Source organism: Moschus berezovskii, chromosome 10 (genome assembly GCF_049115385.1).
Source record: "Moschus berezovskii isolate FMDL1 chromosome 10, NW_MosBer_1.0, whole genome shotgun sequence".
Classification (NCBI taxonomy): Eukaryota; Metazoa; Chordata; class Mammalia; order Artiodactyla; family Moschidae; genus Moschus; species Moschus berezovskii.
Window position 1 is genome coordinate 66,063,422 of NC_142469.1, and position 23,216 is coordinate 66,086,637.

Genomic DNA, 23,216 nt, shown 5'->3' on the forward strand with positions numbered 1-23,216 from the left:
ATCAGAAGGCTGTGATGTGTCTTAAGAGAAAATGCACTTGCTAGTTAATCTGTATTCAGGCATGAGTTACAGTGCTTTTGGCCATGAGTTTAATATTAATGAATTAATGATTTATATTTAAAAAGATGTTTTAAACAGAAACACATAAAACAAGGTTAATATATTGATCAGTTGACAAAAATTTTGTGAAGAGGCTCACAGGAACCCAATCCTGTATTTCCTCTGGGAGGAAGTGATTCAGTGTAGACAAATTTACAGTTCAGTTCAGTTCATTTCAGTCTCTCAGTCGTGTCCAACTCTTTAAGACCCCGTGGACTGCAGCACACCAGGCCTCCCTGTCCATTGCCAACTCCTGGAGCTTACTCAAACTCATATCCATTAAGTCGGTGATGCCATCCAACCAGCTCATCCTCGGTCGTCCCCTGCTCCTCCTGCCTTCAATCTTTCCCAGCATCAGGGTCTTTACAGATGAGTCAGTTCTTTGCATTAGGTGGCCAAAGTACTGGAGTTTCAGCTTCAGCATCAGTCCTTCTAATGAATTTTCAGGACTGATTTCCTTTAGGATGGACTGGTTGGATCTCCTTGCAGTCCAAGGGACTCTCAAGAGTTTTCTCCAACACCACAGTTCAAAAGCATCAATTCTTTGGCACTCAGCTTTCTTTATAGTCCAACTCTCACATCCATACGTGACTACTGGAGAAACCATAGCTTTGACAGACCTTTGTTGGCAAAGTAATGTCTCTGCTTTTTAATAAGCTGTCTAGGTTGGTCATAACTTTTCTTCCAAGGAGCAAACATCTTTTAATTTCATGGCTGCAGTCACCGTCTGCAGTGATTTGGGAGCCCCCCAAAATAAATTCTCTCACTATTTCTACTGTTTACCCATCTATTTGCCATGAAGTGATGGGACCAGATACCATGACCTTAGTTTTCTGAATGTTGAGTTTTAAGCCAACTTTTTCACTCTTTTCTTTCACTTTCATCAAAAAGCTCTTTAGTTCTCCTTTGCTTTCTGCCTTAAGGGTGGTGTCATCTGCATATCTGAGGTTATTGATATTTTCTCCCAGCAATCTTAATTCCAGCTTGTGCTTCTTCCAGCCCCACGTTCCTCATGACATACTCTGCATATAAGTTAAATAAGCAGGGTGACAGTATATATCCTTGATGTACTCCTTTCCCTATTTGGAACCAGTCTGTTGTTCCATGTCTAGTTCTAACTGTTGCTTCCTGACCTGCATACAGATTTCTCAGGAGGCAGGTCAGGTGGTCTGGTAGTCCCATCTCTTTAAGAATTTTCCAGAGTTTATCGTGGTCCACACAGTCAAAGGTTTGGCATAGTCAATAAAGCAGAAGTAGATGTTTTTCTGGAACTCTTACTTTTTCGATGATCCTTCGGATGTTGGCAATTTGATCTCTGGTTCCTCTGTCTTTACTAAATCCAGCTTGAACATCTGGAAGTTCACAGTTCATGTACTGTTGAAGCCTGGCTTGGAGAATTTTGAGCATTACTTTACTAGCATGTGAAATGAGTACAATTGTGTGGTAGTTTGAGCATTCTTCGGCATTGCCTTTCTTGCTGCTGCTGCTATGTCACTTCAGTCATCTCTGACTCTTAGCGACCCCATGGACTGCAGCCCACTAGGCTCCTCCATCCGTGGAATTTTCCAGGCAAGAGTACTGGAGTTGGGTGCCATTGCCTTCTCCGTGCCTTTCTTAGGGATTGGAATGAAAACCAACCTTTTCCAGTCCTGTTCACTGCAAACCTTATAAGACAATACAGGGAATAACAGGAACCACGTGTGCTTTGTGTTGGTTTCCTAGTGATTAAAAATCGGCAGTTCAGAGCTTAAATGAGCGTACCTTAGAAAGAATGCAGCTAACTGGACAGAAATGTGATGCTAAGGACAACAAGTGAGGGATACCTTATGCTTACTTTTACATCTGTGTGTCTTAACTCAAATTCTAAAAGAGTGATCCATAAGTTGCATATGAGGTTTCTGTATAAAAACATCAATTATCTTTTAAACAATTGAGAAAATTTGAACTGAAGACATGTGATTCATACATTAGAAGGTATGAAAGCCCATGAAATTCAGAAACATTCAATAATCGAATTCTGATTTTGACTTTTATTTTTGATAAATTTAAAGTTTTTTTTTTCTTTATTTTTAGCCACCAAGAGAAAGAAATTTGTTCTGCAGCTGGTCCCTTGAGTGGAGCTATTTTGCCAGAAAGTTCAGCTAAAAAATTTGTGGACAAGCCAGTGTTAAATTTTAGAAGGTTAAATAATGCCACTTGTTTTAAGTTCGTATGTAGAATACCCATAGTTGGCATTGTTTTGAAATTATTTATTTAATGTGACTTTCTTTGGGTTAAAATAGCACCGTTATTACTGTAGTGTAGAGAGCAGAAAGATTTGTTTTTACAGACGAACCCAGAAATAAAAGTTACTCTTAATTGTTTAGAGCAACAAAACTCAGACTATTAGGCTATGTAGATTTCTTCTATTCTGAAAGATGTCAGCACCTGGTTGCTGACCCGATGTCAGTCTGGTTCAAATCAGATTGTAATGTCATTGTCCGGTTTATCGTGTCCCGTGCCTGTGGCACATGCGAAGCACATCCGCAGCTACTATTGTAATAATTGGTCATTCTTAGAGTGGGTTATTCATGGCTTTTAGGGTCTTGTTTGTTTGTTTATCGGCTGATTGACCAGCCTTTTTATAATATGCACATTTTGCTGCATAAGTCTGCTTACTATAAGTTTGGTATTTGTAGTTTTCCTGCTTACAACCTACTTTTAAGTGTGCAAGTTAATAATTTATCTCACCAGATATTTTGGGGAAAAAAATCTTCACACTAGATTAGAAATTTCTTCTGCTTTGATAGTGTTTTCCATCAAGAGAATGGCAGAAGGAAATATTAGGATTAAGAAATTACAGAAAGGAATAAGAAATTACGGAAAGGAATGTACAAGTTGTTTTAATTCTCTGCCCCAGAGAAAATATGTTTAAGTAAAAGATAAGGTCTACATTTCTTGACAAGAAGGTAGAAAATAACTTTCTAAAGTGGGTTTTTTTTTTTTCTCTTTATTGGATGATAATTGCTTTACAGTGTGGTGGTCTCTGCTATACATCAGTGCAAATCAGTCATAACTATACATATATATATATGTGTGTGTATGTGTGTATCCTCCCTTCCTTCTGAGCCTCCCTCCCCGACTCCCCATTCCAAGTCCAGGTCATCACAGAGTGCCAGGCTGGGATCCCTGTGTTATACAGCAGCTTCCTGCTAGTTATCTATTTTATACATGATAGAGTAAGTTTTTGAGTGCATTATTAGTACATAACTCATTTTAAAAGTGTACTTATTGCAAAGACTAGGTCTTCAGAAAGAGTTTCTCAGCCCTACCTGTGGCATTCTCTTATTTTTGTACATGATGCTTATTCTTAAAATTTATGAAAGCCGTTACTTCTGTAAGTCATGTGGGGAAAAGTCTTGAAATTCTACTACCTTTTTTTCTAGGTAGCAATTACAGTGAAAAATGTGATGTCTTCAGCTGGGGTATTATCCTTTGGGAAGTGATAACACGTCGGAAACCCTTTGATGAAATTGGTGGCCCAGCTTTCCGTATCATGTGGGCTGTTCATAACGGTTTGTGAAGTTTTTCATCAGTATATTTTGTATATTTCTTATTTGGAAATTGTTTCTCCCCCAAAGAAGACCATTTATCCCCAGTATTAAAGTATATGATTTCTTGTACTCAGCCTCAAGCCCTACCTGGCCTGACACCATGATTGAGCAGAGCTGGGCAGTCCTGGCTCTGGACAAAGCTGAGAAGGTCTGCTGGCTGTGCCCATGCAGAAGAAGCCATCAGTAGACAGCCAGAGCCAGCTGCCTCGTTGCCTCTCTCCAGCAGACAGGGACACGTTGGACTGGACGCTGTAGGAAAAAAAAAAAGGTTTCTCACATGGTTAAGATAATTAGGGAGCTATTGCTTGAAGAAGCAGTGTCTCACTGAGGAGAGAAAGCAAAGCATTTTAAGTAAGAGTTGTTACTTAAGCTATTCATAAAGGCAAAACGCAAAGTGCACCACATAGTCTTGCTTTTTAGCTTCTCTTTCATCCTTATGATGTGAGTGCTATTATTGCCCCATTTTACAGCTTTCCATATTAGGAAGCTGAGACCTGGAGCAGCTAAGTAATTTGCGTAGGGTCACAGGTTTAGTAAGTGCTGTTGCTGAGATTAGATATGGATGTTTCTGACTCATCCCTCCTATTCCCTTTATACCTCTAATTACAATGTATCTAACCACTCATGATACTAGAATGCATCTCCTTCATTAATCAAGTTACTTTGCAGTTGCTTTGGGAAAATAAACTTCTTGAAAGGAAATTGCTGAATCTTTTAACTTTTGCTCTCCCTCTCTGTTGTTTAATTTCTATCTCTTGATTATAATTATTCTGATTAATGGCATTTTTGACACACTATTCCACGTGTGATAGAACAAATATCTGCCCCACTGTTTTGGTCATTCATAGACATGTCAAGGAGTCATTGCAGTAATCTTGTGTGTTTACTAGTTTTCTGGTTCATTGTACTACCTTTTTTGTTGTTGATGGAGAATGCTAGAGCATTGACCAGGACAGTTTGTTTTCTTTTTCTGTCATGTGTCAGTAAAATTGAATGTCAGTGAAGTAAGAAATAAAAGAATTAACTTATTAATTGATAAATTTACAAAGATTTCTTTATAATTGAGCCCTTCAAGTTAGGTACCTTGCTAGTGATATTAGTCTTGTTAATCACACAAAAGTTGACAGTTTTTGGCTTGTGAAATGACTGACTCACAGCTACTGTAAGGCCTGCCTCCCACCAAAGAACTGTTTAGAAGTCAGTGAGTGTAATACTATGTAATACGTCAACTATGGTTGATGACTTTTGATATATGGAAGATGATTTTTCAAACAGATTTGAAATTTTTATGATAAATATGAAAATACAGGTCAGATATGATTACCTCAAGTTACCATTCACACATTAAGCTGTTAACTATTTGTTAAAAGAGTGTTTATAATAAATGAAATATTATTAACTCTCAGTCATGAAAATGTGAAAATTTTAATTTGGCTTCTCAAAAGGTGTAGATTCCCCTTTATGAAAATGTAGTGTTAACCTAAAGGACAAGGTAAATGTATTTTTCTTCCTCCTAAAAAAATCTTGATTTAGAAAATAAATACCGTGTTAGAAACTTATACTATTCTTTGAGTAAATAGATTCTTTTCTCCCCTCCTCTAATTTTTAATTGTAGGTACTCGACCACCACTGATCAAAAATTTACCTAAACCAATTGAGAGCCTGATGACTCGTTGTTGGTCTAAAGATCCTTCTCAGCGCCCTTCAATGGAGGAAATTGTGAAAATAATGACTCACTTGATGCGGGTATAATCCTTCTTTTGAGGGGCTTTGGGATTAAGGGACTTTTATATATACTGAGTTTTCATGGGGTTTTAAAGTAAAGGGATATAATTTTTTGTTGTTATTTTATACTTTTTTGTATTTTCCACTTTAGAATGGGTATTCATTGCTCATATAATCAGAGGTGAAAACATTATTTTGGAAAAAAAATCTAATTCTTTATAACAGAAAGATGGCTAGACTAGGTCTCTGAACATGCTTTTTTTCCTTCTGCTTAACTTAGTAGATGTATTTGTTACTAGGCCTGTTGCCTTATCTGTAATGTGAGAGAAGTTGAATTAGATGATCTCTAAAGCTTTTGCAGGACTTGGGTATTTTATGACTCTAATTGTTGCTGAGTTATAAATTCTCTTTAGTACAGATCTTTATCAGGCAGTCATTTATGTAGCACGCTAGAGAGGCTACATTCCCAGACACTTTTATTTAAGTGATTTTTACCTTTTGGTTTTTCATTGTATATTTTCAGCTTTCCACTTGCCATTAAAATGTTAAACTTTTTTCTAGGATCTGTAGAATTTTAGAATTTAGAAGAATCAGTTTAAATGATTATTAGAATTTCCCAGTCTATATATCAAACACTTTTGTTAGAATTATTTGAATCATTCTAGGCCTCTGGTTTTTGATGCACTATCAAATCTATCAAGTAGTACCTTGACCTGGATATGTTTATGCACTTGCGAAAGTGCCTGAATTTCAGAACAATTTGCTAAGTAGAAGAATCTTTCAATCTCTTTGAATATAGATTAAGTGATTTCCTAAATGGCCACATAATTAATTTGTTCATTCTATTGAAAATAAGTTAGCTACAGCAGCTTGAACTCATCTTATTAAAGCTTAATTTCATATTTGGAGAATAGCTATATGTAGAATCCTGGGATCTAAAGATACACTTATAAGAAAACAACTCAGTAAAAATTAAAAAGTAAAGAAAACAGTTTGGTCTCCATAATCAGATACCTTAAAACTTTGGGTTATATAAATTATTCAGATTTTGATTGTGCATACATGTGCTTTGTCTAATTTGAGAGGAAAATGTTTCTCTTTTATCTCCCTAAATTCTAACTTTTATCCAGCAGATATATCCAATATTTTATCTCTGATTCATAGAACGACATTCATAGTCTATCCTTTATATTTAAAAATATTGAGTCTAACAAATTATTCTATGGCATACCATCTCGGTTGTCAGACTGAGTCATTTCAACACTTTAGATATTGGCATCACTGCTATGAGAACATGAATAATGTTTCATGTAATTATGAGGAATGATACTACTGTATTTCATAATGTTCCTCTAGAGGAATGTTGGCTGTTTTCTTCAAGATTATCTAGGCTCTGTGTAGGTAGATATATGGCATTGGTAACAGTTGAAATTCAGGAGTTAGCACACTGTTGTCTTTGTATCTACAAATTTCCATATACGCCTTAGTGAAAATAAAGCAGCATCTTTGCTACATTCAGATCTCAGCAAGGAAGTAATTCAAACATACTTACTCTTTAAGTTAATTTTCACGTGATTCAATTTGTATTAAAGAAAGTTTAAATTGTTATTTACTTTTTTATATATAGTACTTTCCAGGAGCAGATGAGCCATTACAATACCCTTGTCAGTATTCAGACGAAGGACAGAGCAACTCCGCTACCAGTACAGGTAAATGGATAGATTGGAACAGTAATAACCTAAAGTTTTGCGTCTCTATTCCTGTGAAATGATAATCAAGAAGCAATGAATGATGTCCTTTTTTGCATTTTAATTGATTCATTTAATATGATTGCAATTTGAATTTCCAGGTGCATCATTCTTCATGCAGGTACCCAGGTTAAAGAGTTAGTTAATTAAAAACCCACTTCCAAGTTTTGAAATTCTTACACAGTTATATCTAAAAAGACTGGGTATTATATTTCTGTTGATGCCATTCTTTACTTGAAAAATAATTCTTTTATAGCAAAGTGATAAAGTCATATATATATATATATATATATATATGAATTAACAAAAGCAGTTCCCGTCTTTTGATGGGGTGCTCATGGTTTATAACATAAATGGCATTATTTTGAGAGAGGGATAACTTAGGTATGGCATTGGGTTTTTTTTCTTTTTGCAGCCTGAGGCAGTTGTAGAATAACTTAATGTAGCTTTTTACAACTGTGTATTCTATAGTATTTTTTCATTTGGTGAAATTTTAACTGTTAATGTTTTTGGCATTGTGCTTTGTATTTTAATAAAATTGAAAAAAAGAAAAACAATTCTTACACAGATACAGCTAGTATCAAATAGTATCAAAATTATTATAAATATATATAAAAAACAGCATATTTCCTGTATCACAAGCACCCTACTTGATCTTTGTAGAAGAATCCATAGAGACATTCATTTAAGAAGCTATGTTTTAGTTTGGAGGTCCTCAGTTCCATAGTTTGCGGTCATCAAAAAAAAACAGAGTAGAATTAATACTGTAACTTAGAAAAATTTTACTTCTCAAACTATATGGTATTACGAACATTTCATTATTCAGTTCAATCAGTTCAGTTCAGTCGCTCAGTCATGTCTGACTCTTTGCGACCCCATGAACCGCAGCACACCGGGCCTCCCTGTCAGTTTGATTAAAACTAAAAGGCATAGGTGTGTATGTACACATATACTTAATGCATTCTCAAAGTTTTACTTTTCCTGGTCTATTTCCCCTACCTCCAAAAAAATTATATTTAAACTGGTTCCAATTTTACTGAAAGTCTTGCTGAGATGCTCTGAATTCTAAACTGAATTTCTCTAAAAACATTTGCTTGCCACTCCTTACTCTCAGCTGACCTTCTTTACAGTTTCTTTGTGATCAGAAGACAGCTGCCACAAACTCCCCCTCTCCATGCCCCCACCTGCCTGTGTCTGCCCCTCTGCTCTGCACTCTCTTCTGTTCCCATGCTGAACTGTCCATGCTCATAGCCAGAGGCAAGCCTGTCCCCTTGTGCTTCAGATCCCATCTGCTCTCCTAGCAATTCTTCCTGTCTCTTGCAACGTCAGTTTTAGCCTTGTACTGGGCTCATTCCCTGAGTATATATACAGTAGTCCCCCTTTGTCCACAGTTTTACTTTCTGCAGTTTCAGTTACCCGTGGTCAACCGTGATCCAGAAATACTGTATGAAAAATTCCAGAATGAAATAATTCATAAGTTTTAGATTGCAGCCATCTTGAGCAACACGATGAAATCTCACTCCATCCTATGGATCGTCCTTTTATTCAGTGTATCCTATCCACGTGACACTTAATGGCCCCAAAGCACACAAGTAGTGATGTTGGCCATTCTGATATGCCAAAGAGAAGCTGGAAAGTGCTTCCTCTAACTGAAAAGGTGAAAATTCTCAACTTTAATTAGGGGAAAAAAAAAAAATCCTATGCTGGCTGAGGTTGCTAAGATCTCCTTTAAGAACTTCTGTCCATGAAATCAGGAAGAAGGAAAAAGAAATCTGTTCCTGTTTTGCTGTCATACTTCAAACTGCAAAAGTTAACAGCCACAGTGCAGGATAAGTACTTAGTTAGAAAAAGGTATTAAATTTGTACAGTAAGATATTTTGAGAGAGAGGCCACTTTCATGTAACTTTTATTGCAGTATATTGTTACAATTGTTGTTTTATTTTTAGTTACTCTTGTTAATCTCTTACTGTGCCTAATTTATAAGTTAAAGTTTACCATAGGTATATATGTGTAAGAAAAAACAGTATGCAAGGGCTCAGTACTATCTGAGGTTGCAGGCATCCACTGGAGGTCTTGGAATTTATCCCCTGTGGATAAGGCGGGGACTGTTAAAGTCTGTATTTGCATTTCTCTAGCTTCTCTATTGCTGTTCTCTCTTGTGCTCACTCCGTTCAAGCTTTTATTATACCACTACTCTAGAATTGCTCTTGTCAAGGTCACCACCTTCTCAACCTATAAACGTCAGAGTGCCCAGGGCTTACTTACTTGACCTCTTTGTTTGTCTAAACTCATTTCCTTACTAATCTCATCCATGTATACCATGTATTTGCCAATATTTTTGCTCCATCCCAAACTTGAACTCCACACTTACATATCCAACTACTTGATTGATACCTGCTATGAGCTCAAAATTACCATTTTCCTAACTGAGCTCCCTTCAGACTCAGTCGTTCCACAGCCTTTCCCATCTCTATTAATAGCCATTTCTTTCTCTCAGGCTAACAATGTTAAAATCATTCTTGACTATTAGAAAACTATTTAGGCACTTTGGTTCCCTTTTTGTGCTATCCTGAAATATCATTTAAAATGGGTTTGTTTGGGTATCTTCATTAGCTTGAAAAGTCTTATTTCTATTCATATCTTGCTAGTTTAGAAAATAATTTAAGTTACATTTTATTATGAAGCATTTGTGTTATTCCCAACCTATTGTCATAAATATTTTTGCTTTCCTAGGCTCCTTCATGGACATCGCTTCTACAAACACCAGTAATAAAAGTGACACTAACATGGAACAAGTTCCTTCCACAAACGATACAATTAAGCGCTTAGAATCAAAATTGTTGAAAAACCAGGCAAAACAACAGGTTTGTTTTTTACTAAAAGTAAAGTCTTTTGGTAACCTTACCAGTAGTCATGAAGTCCTGCACATTATACTAACAAGTATTGTTTGCCTTCTTCCACTATATAAGTCCTGAATCTTGTTCCTGAAGCAAACAGATAGGCTCAAGAGTAGAGATGTATAATGAGATTCTCCTGAAATTCTTTACAATTAATTGTTCTCCCATCAGATGATTGCTGCCTTTGGCATTTGTGCATATCTTCCTTACGATGATCCCTAACTTTAACAGTTGATGGTTACAAGTGTAAAATGGAGATTTCTTCGTTGTACTACTGGTTGAAGGAGTTCTTCTAGATCCATCATTTCATGTTTCCAGATTTATTATATTTTTGCTGTTATTTAAATATTTTAAGGAGTGATTTTATTCATCCTCCTTGAGGCATTTAGGATAACTAACAATTGGGACATTTAACTCCCAGCTCTAGTGATCACCTTTTCCTAAAGGCCAGTGTCTGCAGCTTGTTCTTCCTCACTCCTCCAGTACCCTCTCCCTGAAAATTTTCCATTTCTTTCAGAACAGAACCCATAAAAATCCCAGTTGGTATCTCCCTTCTTCTAGCTCCCAGGATTTTTAAATATAAAGAGCTTCAGTAATTCAAATTGACCTATGTTTTTAACAGAGTGAATCTGGGCGTTTGAGCTTGGGAGCTTCTCGTGGGAGCAGCGTGGAGAGCTTGCCCCCAACCTCTGAAGGCAAGCGGATGAGTGCCGATATGTCTGAAATAGAAGCCAGGATTGCTGCAACCACAGGTAAGAAGGAAGTAAAAGTCTGAAGAGGAACGAAGATGGTAGTTTCAGTTGTTTCAGTCATGGGAATGTCAGGGGCTTTTCTGTGTGTGTCCTAAATTTTTTTAAAGCAGGAAGTTGATTTATAATATACTTCCTATGCTTCTAGCAGAATGCATCTCAAATTCCAGATAAACCAAGCATGATTTGTAAAATTATTTGCATTATAAAGTTTAATTTCTTATTACAGATTTTTATCAAATATAAGTCAGCTCAATATGAGCTGAAAATCTAAATGAGAAATTGAAGTTTAGCCAGTGCTAGGATGTTTTGGGAGGAGTTTGAGTGATTCTACTAGAGTTTTGTGCTGAACTCAAGTAATAGCAAATGTTTTGTTTTGAATTTAGCAGGAAAATGTGCTCCAGATCAAAATATGATTTGGCCTTACTGTCTGCTGCTGCTCCTTTCAGTGGCAAAAGTAGCTAAGTTTGTGATTAATTCTTTTAATTGTAAAATAAAAGATCGTAGTAATTTGATCTGGAGAAAGCTAGCATTTCTCTTCCATTTTGTCAGTATTTAAAATGATTAATTGTGGCAAGACTGGTCAGCACAAAAATAATTACATGTTTTGTTACCTTAGTGGACTTCTAACCTTCCTTTCTAACCAGGTTCATTTAGTTAATGGTGGGTTAAATTGTTTTCTTTCTGATTTCCCTAGAGGTGGAGAGGAACTGATTATAAATACATTTCTATGGTGGAAAATGTAGAAATATAAATTTTAAAAACCCAGTCTTCCATAATTGTGCCACTAAAAAATAAATACAGCATTTTTGTGTATTTACCTCTAATCTTTTAAACTACATATGTATATACAAGTATATTCCCTAGTGTATTAGCATATTTTTTTTTTAACTTAGCTAACCAGGTCTTGTGTGATTTTGTTTTGTTTTAAGATCATTTTGGTTTCTTTCTTAAAAGAATATTTTCATTTTGTATGAAGTTCTTTTAAGAAAGAAGTTGTCCAGAGGACTATCCTAATTCTTCTTGTCTTTAACTAATCTTGGTCATTATTTATCAGTTAGCATTAGGATCAGTTAGATATTATAGAATATCCAAAATAACAGTGTCTTTAACACAAAACCTTTTTTTCACACACAAATCTGGAGGTAGGCTCCTCGATCTTTGGTGACTGGGTTTCTTCTGTCTCTCTGTGTTACAATCCCTATTGTGTGGCTTTCATCCTGAAGGTGACTTTATGCACCGTAATGGCTGTTATAGTTCCAGTCATCACATCCACAATCCCAGCATCAGGAAGCAGAAGTTAGGGCAGGGGCTACTTTTTCAAAAAGCTTTCACAGAAGTCCGTCCTAACAACTTCCACATTTATGTCATTGGCCATAGTAATAGGGTCAGATTGCTCCCTTTGGATCCAAGAGAAGAGGGCATCTGCAGTCTTTTATCTGGGAACATTGTTGTCCTGAGTACAGTTGAGGTTCTGTTGCTAAGAAAAAAGGGAAAAATAGAGATCGGCTGGTCTCTGCCACATAGATGGAATCTTCAGAAACAATCAAGTTGAGTAGAGGTCACTTGAGTCACAAGTGTTTCTGTGTGCAGTGGGGGTGTCACAGTACAGTGTCTGATGAACAGTGTACGCAGAAATGCAGCCTAACACTCCGGGAGTCCTTTTCATTTCAGGAGTTTATCATTCAAGTTAGAGCTGCCAAATAGTGATTGCTACCTTAAAACAGGAAGTGTTCTGTAATGTAATAGTGATAATTTTATATCTGCTAGTGTCAATATTTTAGTCAGGTACTGGTTTATAATTAATCTTTACAGAAGTGATATTTCACCAGATTAAAGGTAACCATGTATATTTAAATAACCCTATCCTTTCTCTGCCTAAATGTGAATAAAACAGATGCGCTGAACATTTGTCGGTGAATTGTCTTACTTTGACAGGTTCATATTTTCCAGCCTTTCACAACTATTCCAGTTTAGCAGGAATAGACCCTAAACTTTGGAAACTACAATAAATACTCAGTTTATTAGAAGTATGTTTAAATATTTATAATTACAAAGCATATACATTTCATACTTTGATCAAATAATTATCATATAATCACTTCAAGAAACACCTCATTGAACACATATTCCTGTGTTTGTTTAATTAAATATGGCAGCTTATTTCTTTTTAACTCCTCTTTTCTTCCCACTTGCATCATAGACCCTCACTGCACATCAGTGGTTGCATTTAGATTATTTCTATGAACGTGTTGGAAATCTAGCTTTCTCATTATCCTGCAGCTTTGTTTGTCTCTCTCCTTTTTTTTTTCCCTGCTAATTAAAGCCAGTATGTGAAACATCTTGTATTGATAGTTGTTTGCTCCTTAATCACGCCTTGTGTAAGCATGGACAAAGGGTTTGATAGTTCTGCATGCCATCCTGCATGAAGTGTTATTAACATAACTATTTGAAAAGTATTCTGTTTTTGTTCACCATTTTCTGTGTTACTGTTTGTGGTTGTTTGCATGTATACTGTATGTGTGTATTTTTGCAGCCTTTTCCAAGCCTAAACGGGGCCACCGTAAAACCGCTTCATTTGGCAACATTCTGGATGTCCCTGAGACCGTCATAGCAGGTATCATAGACCACCTGGGTTGGTCTAATAGCTGTAAAACCGGAATAATGATCCCTAGTACTTATAAAATGCTTCTTGCTCCAATTTGATAGAATGTGAAAATAGATACTTTGCATGCAGTCCTTAGGGAGACAGATTAAAAACTGTATACATTTATCTGCACTGAAGCCAGCTTGGCCAGAAACCTTACATCTTCAAAACTGAGGATGAACTAGAAGGTAAAGTAATAAGGCTTTTCACGGAAGGAGGCATACCAGCCCAGAATTCTGCCAACTTCCTCTCATCTTTTAAATGAGCAGAATAGCTGAACTCAGGCCATTTTTGCATCTAGCAGAAAGAGGAAACAATCCTTTAAAAATACTTGTTGTCCTTGGCTCCTTTCCTTCCTTCATTGCAACTTGGGGGCTCCCTCTTGGCATTCTGTCCCAACCTCTTTCTGTTGGTAGTAAGTAAAATACAAAGTTGAGAAAAGAGTAGCTGAATACTATTTGGCCTTAACCTAGAAAACAGAAACAAAAGCTAAATGAGATTTGCTGTTTTGCATGGTATCTTGCCAAATAATTATGGTCACTTCAGATTCCTATGTATTATTAGGAGGATCTTCTTGCAAATTATGTGTTTTTATACCTAACTCCCACATGTCTCATATGGTTAAACTGCTTTTATTTCTTACGGTGATTATCTCATAGATGAATCTAAATCACCATGCCCAGTAGTTCTTGTCTCCTCCAGTAAACTGAAACTTGAGGATAGAGACTATGTCTTTGTTATTTATTATTGATGGCGTTAGCCATCTCTGGCTCAAGACCTCACACATAGTGTTTAGTAAATATGTGCCAGTTATGGAAATGACCCATTATTGAGCTCCCAGCGGGTCAGAACTAGGATACATGTAAAATCTGTAAATTACAGATGTGTATGAAATATTTTAAACAGTTCTTAGGGCCCATTCCATCTATACAAAACCATTTTATTTCTAGAGTAGTTCTTTGTTATACTGGTTGTTCAGGTGGTTTATTTTACATTTTCATATTCCTCGCATACTTTTATTGAGTCATGGGCTGCTTTCAAAATTAGTAAAATACTTAGGCTCATTTTACCTCTGCCCTGAAAGATGCCAAGTTTAAGGGAATAATACTCTAACTGAAGAAGAAGCAACGTTTAAACATTCATACTGCTGAGCTGTGATTATCTTAAATGTTGGAGAGTATCAGAAAAATTTAGCCAAATGGCACACTAATCTTAATCTGGGTCTTATGGGTAAACATTAAGAACAGATAGACCCACACATAGCGAAATAGCCAATGATGTATGTAATAACGAGTAGGGGAAAAGAGGAGAAAAACGGTCTCAGAGGCTCTGAACCAGGGTGAATGCGTGCACCACACCACACCCGCCGGGGACATTTGGTGCTGTCTGGAAACGTTTATGATTGTCAAATTAATAGGTGCTACTGACGTGGTAGACAGAAGCCGCGTTGCTGCTGAACAGTCTGGAGTGTCTCAGGCAGCCTCCCACAGCCAAGAATTACCCGTCCTGAAGTATCAGCAGTGCCAGGGCTGAAAAACCCTAGTTAGATGTGCTGTGTGGCCTGAAAGGTAGTTTAAAGCGCATCAGCTTAATAGCCATTTTACAGATGAAAAAGATCCAATGATGTTGAATGGTTTTCCCAGAGTTACACAGCCAGGATCCCATCCTCGATCTTCTGACACCAGATTACACCCATTGTTTTGTTTTGTTTGAGTCACAGAAGTTAGAGTAATTCTGAGCTGCTCCTACTTAGGGTTCATATTAAATTTAAGTGAGCGTTTCATCCGGGAGATATTTAATGACATTGGATCCTTATGGGGTCAGGAAACCTTAATTCTGCTGCTAATTGCCAGAGTACCAGTGCTTGTCAAGTGGAAATAGTATTCAGTAATACATTTTATTAAATATTTTTGTTGGGTTTTTCCCCCAGATATTCAAACATTAACCTAGTAATTTCACTTTTTTTAATAAAGGATGCAACCACTGGAATTGAAATACTTGGAAATAAAAGTCAAACATTAATTTATTCTTAGGTTATATTTTTAAATTAAACATAAAAGATATAACCTGTGCTTTGGGAATATCTTAACTATCTTACATGGCCATTTTAATTGTAAAGAAGGATGAAATTTAATTCCCTAAATTTCTTAATACCTTTTAGAACTTTTTTGCTTGAGGTTGATTCCCTACAAATTCTATGGTTATATTATCAGATACTTCTTGATATATCCAAACTGGCATTAATTAGCATTGGATCCCAGTTGTAAGCATTTTTAAAATATAAGCTATATTTTTCATCTGTTATGGATTATTTTCAATAATACTTTCCTTTGGCCAAGCGCAGTATACTGAGTTTAATGTAACTCTTGGAATAAACTGCCTCTTTTTATTAGGAATGCTCCTTTTAGCATCAAGTAAGTTTTTATGTGTATTTATTAGCAGTGTACAAATTATCATTTTTGAAATGTTGCTTCTTTCATTTTTAAAAAATTTTACCAAGTTTAAAAGTTTTTAAATTGGCACTGTTACTCTAAAAAATTTTTTTTAATACAATCTTTATAATGACTAAAATGTCTAACCTGGTCGTGGGTCAATAAATTTAAATCTTGTTTTTTGCTTGTTCTTCAACACTGTTAAATACCCTGCCATCAACAAATGAGGAAGAACAAGCAATCTGTGGCTGACATCAGCATTCATCAATTTAACAGTCTCTCAGGTCATGCAAAAATGGACCTTTAATACCTCAGGACTTCTGTGGATCAAACTACACAATTTTTTGTACCCTTGCTACCTTGGGCCTGGCTCTGAAAGAGGTATTGGCAACTTTGTTCTGGTTAAGTCTTATTTCTACTTTCTCCTGCCCATGGAGTGGCTGTAAATCGATCTGGCTTCTTTTTTAGCAAGCAAGACATATAATAAGAGCAATTGCCAGTACTCTATGACATTTTGCTAACTCTTCATTTGTAGAGAATGTCCTGCCAAATAACTGTGCAACCTAAGCAAAATTAATGTAAATGCAGACATCTCTTGCCCATAATTGAAACTATCTGATCTATAGTTTTCTAGTCCGTTTTATGTTACTTTTATTTGAAGAAAAGAGAGTGGGTGGCAGATTATTGGATTGCTTTAAATTTTTCTAAAGTTTTTTCCTTTAAGATTTTGATAAAAACATGGATTTTTATTTGGTTCTTTTATTTGGATTTTCTTGACTTTCCCACATTTTGCTTTTGCTATTATCCAAGCTTCCAAGGGTCTCTTTTCCCTCCATCTTCATCTCAAATACTCAAATGGGAAAGGGATTATAAATTGGGAAACTATAATACATTTGATAGTAACATTTGATCTGGTGTTAGAAGAATACCTAAGTTTTACATTTCTTTTAAAATTTCACATGTCAAAGTTAAACAGGTAAAATGTCAAAAAGTTACACAACAAGAGCAACAACCTTTTCCAGTTTCATAGAGTAAAAGACTGAGTCGGCTTCCCTGGTAGCTTAGTGGTAAAGAATCCACCTGCCAAAGTAGGAGACGTGGATTCAATTCCTGGATTGGGAAGATCCACTGGAGAAGGAAATGGTAACTCACTCCATTATTCTTGCCTGGGAAATCCATGGACAGAAGGGCCTGGTGGGCTACAGTCGATGGAGTTGCAGAGGAGTCCAACTTAACTTAGCAACTAAACAACAAAAGACTGAATAGTTAAAAAATATTTTGTTCATGGCTCTGATGTCTGTTATCAAGGGAGATCAGCAGTCCTACTCTGGAGTCCTTGTGTGAAGAGTTATAGTACTTAAGAAGGTCAACTGTGATTATAATATATTTTGAAATCCACTGGATGAAAGTACTGTCGGATACATATATACATACCACCTGCAAAAGATTCAATTGAAACATAAGTCTTCTGCACTTTCTTCCTTTCTGTTGTTAAAAAATCCTCATGCATAGTTTATACCAGATTGATTGCTATTATGAAATGAAATAAATTTCCAACATATGATTTGCAAAAGTAAATTTTTCCAAATACTGATATTAAATAACTGTTGTAATTATAAAAGATAACTTTTTAAAATGAGCTAAATTGTAAGGTTTTATAGAATATATTTAAACAGTTTTTATTAATACTACTATAATATCGTACTCAGTAAAGTTCAGACTAAATTGCAATACTTGGCTTCATTTTAAACACTTGAAATTTTTCTCCTCTACTCTACAGATAAGCATTGCCTTCATGTACTTCTGTTTGAGAACCTTGAACAGTGAGACTCTAGTGTACCTTTTGTTATTTCTAAGCCTGGAATAAGATGGCATAACATTTTAAACTGATAGAACGCTTTGACCAAAGAGCATTATGTACTGTCTTAAGGATTTGCTAGAGAAGGCTGAATATGCAAGTGTTTTGTTGAGTCAGTCTTAATACACGTAAGATATTTTTGTTCAGGTCTCTGAATGTAATTGACATTTGTTGTTAATAATATTCTTGAAACTGAAAAGAAACTTTAGGAGTCCTTATAGTATCAGCTGCATTAGGATCTCTTAACTGAGAAAAATTTAATGACTATTCATTCACTTTAAACTTCAGTCAGGTACACTGAGCTCTATTGTATATTGGTTATTTACCAAAAGTGAGATAAGTAGTTAAGTAGAATATGAAAAGTGCCAAGCGATAAACAGTGCAGCACCATCATGAGGAGACCATGAGGTAGAAAGAACTGAGCTTTTCTAGATCTCAAGTTCTTACCTTGCACAGATAGTGTCATTAACACCTGCCTTTGTTTAGGGACACGGAGGCCCAAGGAGAGCTCTTTTGAGATCTACTACATCTGCTTCTGCCAAGTGCAGACACTGCTTCTTCAGTAAAATTCTGTATCTGTGACTAATTAATTAGGAAAGTGCATATAACTTTACAGGGAATATTTCAGTAGTCTCTTTCCACCTTATTTAGTCTACCAAGATCACTTTTTAAAATCTAAAAAGGATAAGTGTCCCATAATTTTTAATATTCAAAACTTAACAAATATCAAAATTTCCAACATTTTGATTAAGAGATGTCTCCAAGAAAATGTGTTGATTTTTACATGAATAGTGTCTTCATAAAGTTGGAACCTGGAAAAATGCAAGTTGTTTAGGTAAGGAAACTGATAAGAAAAACCACAGGAATGACTCTCTGGGACCTAAGCCAGCGGTCTCTGGAAGGACTCTGATGACTTTCAAATACCAGCTCAGGAAATCAGTTGTACTTAAAAAGAACAACTCTTTGGTGAGATGGATTTTGTTTCAGTGTTGTAAAAGCAATTGCCCTATAAGCTGCTGCTCCAGCCACCCTTTTAGTGGTGGGGGAGAAGGTGGGCTTAGGGATATAGTATATTCCTTTCGTTGCTCTTAGAGAAGTTATTTTTAAAAATATACTTTGTTCTCTATCAGAAGTCCCGAACGTTCCAAAATTCATTACAGATTAAAAAACTCAAGACATCATTTATAAATTCCATATTCTTTGATTAAGCATCTGTTGATATCATATTGTCCCTTATTTCTACTTCTTTTTCCCTTTACCTGCTGTGTTTAATACAGGTATGCACATATTAAAGAACCATGAAAAAATGTAAATGAGTTTCTAAATTAGTGTTTAGTTACCAAAAAATTCAGAGTCAGTCTAAGTTTACTGAGCACACACTCAGTAATTTTCATTTGTGGTAATAGGAGCTTGATATTTTTTACATTCATATTTCTAAATTATGGCTTGAAACTTAATATTGGAGCAACAAGTATTTGTTGATTGCAATCCTTTTTTGCTTCCTCTGAACTGTATACCAGATGGTTTCTGCCATGGTTATGCTAATGGAAATGCATTGCCTGGTATTGCTTGCTTTTGACTCATGCTGTAGCTTAAAGATTTCTCATTTTATGGCATCTGTTAACTGTCAGTTCTCCTTTCCCCTGCTTAAAACTTTTTATTCCCTTTTCCTCCCCTTCTCCCCACCCCCTCACCCCTTAGAGCTTGTCTTTGTTGTTATTGCAATGGTGATGTAATGATTTTCAGACACATGTGCTGGGTGGTTCCCCAGATTCACAAATGTTGCTAATCTGAAAAGAGAATTCCAGACACTTTTACAAGCCTGTCTCATCTCAGCTAATTTTAGAATGATTGTGTTGAATGAAATGTGCCTGAAATTGCTCATTAGTCATGGTAGTGGGGATCCTTTTTGTCCTCAGGAAAATGGGGATAATTAAAAGTTTTCAGAGAAGTATCTTAGTGTACCTGATTCCATAAATGTGCAGTTTGTTGTTACGTCAATTTGTTATTGAAAGTTGGAGCTTGGAATAAAATGAAATGTGAAGTAACTTTAAGATTATGCAAAGAATTCTAAAACATAGCTTTAAATACAAAAGAGTTATACTTTCGAGGATAGCTATAAATTTGAGTTTTTATATTCACTGCATGTACTATTGCATTAAACATTATTCTTCTGTTGTAAGGTCCTTTTAGTGTATGTACAAAATAGTAGGGTCACCTTGATTAAGATGCTAGGATATATTGCTGATTGGTTTAAAATAAGATAAGGTTATGGAGATATAAAATTTTAAGAATGAATTATGTCGGTTGATCAGGCCACAACTATTAGAGTACGTGGTCTGAGCGCTGCCCACTGTTACATAATATAGTCTTCAGAGTCAAAAGAATTTTGACTATTGTGTCAGCTGTTACTCATAGTATTTTGGTGTTTCCTTTTAGACAGCTGATCTCTCATCTTAGAAAATAACTGTGTAAACAGCCCTATTCCCAAATAGAAGTGCTGAGTGAAGCTGTTGTTCAGTTCACCCCATGTTGCTGAAGACTTAGATTTGTCTAGTTCTTTCATAAACTGATTTTTGATTCAGTTATGTTTAGCATGGAAGTTCCTGAAACTGGGTTAACACACTAAGCCCATTTCAACAACCTGTATATTTGAGAACGGAATGAGAGTCATTCATCTCCACTAGGAATTAAGAGTTGTTGTTCACAAATAATAAATTACTAGATTCTGACAAAGAGTAATGGGATTAGGTAAGTGTGACTCAGTGCAATAAATTCAAGCCTAAGCATCCCTTTAAGCTCTTAAACGAACAAGGTACTGCTGTTGGTTAAAGCCAGTCATGGCTCACAACTTGCTAGCTGTCTTGTTGTAGAAACTGTAACGTAAGGCCCTTGAAATAGATGCCGTCATCAGCCCCAGCCCCCAGGCATTCATCTGTTTAAACACATGACAGAAGATGGTGGAAGAGAATTCAGAAGCTCCTCGTGTGGTAGGAGTGGTTATTGTATTAGGACACACTTTATTGTAAGCCAGCAACTTTTGAGTTAAAATACTATAGCTGTTTCTCTTTCTTTTCCTTACATCTTTCTTTCTCTCTTTTTTTTAACAATAAACATACTTGTTTTCTCACATTCTGTGTAGATCCAAGGAGCAACAAATTCCAACTTCCTACTGTAGCAGTTAAACCCTTCTTGTCTCTGAATAGATTTCAGTATTTTAATTTTTAATTTTTATTTTTTAAAAGGCAACGGGCAGCCAAGACGTAGATCCATCCAAGACTTGACTGTTACTGGAACAGATCCTGGTCAGGTAAGACTTAATATTTAATTCTCTGTCTTTGAAGATTAGTGATGAACACAAATCAAAAATTAACTGGAATATGTATCCTCTGCAAAATAAGTTTTGTAAGTTGACCTGAAATAATAATGTAGAAATTCATTGTCATCAACTTAAATATGTAAGGGGAAAAAAGTATAGATGCTATTATTAACTTGAATCTAAGAAGAGATTGGTTAATTGAGTAGTGCTTTGTGTGTGTTATGTGGTTTTCATATGTGCTTTAATAAGGAAGTATTCGGTTTTGTACTTGGGACAATTTGTCATTAACACTGCCCTTCAAAATATATCATTAGTGTTAACCTCCTTTTTACTAAAGAGATTAAGTATTCCCCCAATAAAGATGTCACTTCTCTGGGGTCACAGGCATTGACATACCTGGTGCACTCTAACTAATCTTTTAATTTGTCATATCCGCTAGATTTACATTTTTGTGAAACATCCTTAAGATGGTATTTACTAAGCAGATGTATGAACTCTAGCAGTGCTTCTATCCCAGTTGTTAAGGGTTTTATTCTTCATCTTTATATTTCTGGATGTTCTTCTAAACTCCCGTTACCTCTTTGAAGATGTCCCAGACAGTGCTATAGTTTAAGCCATTATTGAGCAGGTGCAGAGTTTTAACCAACCAAGTATATAAAAGTAGCAGTCATTGCCTTTTTTATTATTTCATCAATACTTAACATATATAATTTATATCTTATTCTTAAAATGAAGTGAGAACTAATTATGAGGTTTTGTTTTTGATTTGCTTTGAGTTGTACCAAAATAAATTTTAATACTGTAGCATACATCTGAAGTGATAAAAATACCACATAAAAAATTATAGGATTATATGTTATAACCAATGTGATTTAATTTCTGGTAAAATGTGTTAGTACTTTTCATCTTAAAAGACGTTTTATTATTACTTCTTTTTTATAACATGCTTGAAATTTTAGAGATTCTTTGTAGTTGTTAATAAAAATTTGAAAGCCTTTTCTAGCCATCAACTAACTTAACTAACAGAAAGTACTTGAGATATTTAAATAATAAATATCTTTGATCTTCATTTATATTTGGAAATACTTCTCATAATGCCCACACACACCTTCAAATTCATATATGCACACCTATATGCATATGCATACAAATATAAGCATGAATATAAGCATATACACACATATATGCATAAAATATATATGTATAATACTCACTTATTATGATATTAAGTGATCCTAAATCTTAATTTTATTAATTGAATAGCATCTTTTTCAGTATATCTGCTTTTGTGAGATCTCAGAACTTGTGAATGAAATTTCCCATTCTCTCCCCCTCAAATACTTCAAGCATAAATCAGGGCATTTAGTAATAGATAGCTTGACATCTGGTATTCGCTTTGATTCCTTAAAGGTTTGATGAACTCAGCCTTTTTAATGCTGTTTACTATTGCCATTGACATTCCAGTTATGAAAAACTCTAGCAAAGTATTCTTCCTTTGATTAGGAATGAGAGGATTGCTCTGAGACAGCTCGGGAGCATCTGCCAGTGCTTTTTCTCTGTGTTCTAGGATAAAGGCATCGCTGTGTTTCAGGCCTGACCTCACCATTCCAAGCCTTACTTATTTGCTCACAAATCCTGTATGACCTGAGACTTTGATCATTGCCTTTTGCACGTATGTTTATGTGTACATGAAACAGTAAAACACTGGAGCTGAGGCAGACTTGCGTAAATTGTCACTGAATGCTCCAAAGGTTTAGAATAAGGGGGACTTTGATACAGTGGTAAAACTCGTTGTGAAACAGGTTCTGTGTAACCATTGCCTAGCCACTGTTCAAACTGATCCACTCATTCAGAATTACTTACATATGACAACCTTAAAATGCCTAATATCCAGTAGAGATGAGAATGACAAATAGTAATCCTAATATACTATGAAAACTTTTTCCCCTGAAAATGTCATTTATGATAAATGACCATTAAATCTTTCTAATTACTCAAGAAAATGACATTATTTGGAGAGGAAAAGTATGCAAATCTGGATTTTCAAAATTGAAGGTATAGTTCTTTTTAAAATCTGGCTAAGCAGTGTTTTAAACGGATGCATAGGGGTTTTTTGGGTTTGTTTTGGCCATGGAAATTGACGAAGAAC

General features: G+C 35.6%; 1 protein-coding gene across 9 annotated transcripts in view; it reads left to right on the forward strand.

The window, feature by feature from the left end:
- Nucleotides 1-23,216, forward strand: part of MAP3K7 (mitogen-activated protein kinase kinase kinase 7) — a 75,497-nt gene that overhangs the window by 23,422 nt on the left and 28,859 nt on the right. For 8 of the 9 annotated variants that reach the window (XR_016038426.1, XR_016038427.1, XR_016038428.1 and 5 more), the window contains 7 exons: nt 3,525-3,653; nt 5,308-5,438; nt 7,045-7,126; nt 9,899-10,029; nt 10,685-10,814; nt 13,348-13,428; nt 20,994-21,058. Coding sequence is in view for 1 of the 9 variants with exons in the window: in XM_088840710.1 (XP_088696836.1) it covers nt 3,525-3,653; nt 5,308-5,438; nt 7,045-7,126; nt 9,899-10,029; nt 10,685-10,814; nt 13,348-13,428; nt 20,994-21,058 (749 nt within the window). In the remaining 8 variants the exon portion in view is untranslated. The remainder of the gene's footprint in view (nt 1-3,524; nt 3,654-5,307; nt 5,439-7,044; nt 7,127-9,898; nt 10,030-10,684; nt 10,815-13,347; nt 13,429-20,993; nt 21,059-23,216) is intronic. The other variant, XR_016038433.1, reaches the window with a different exon arrangement.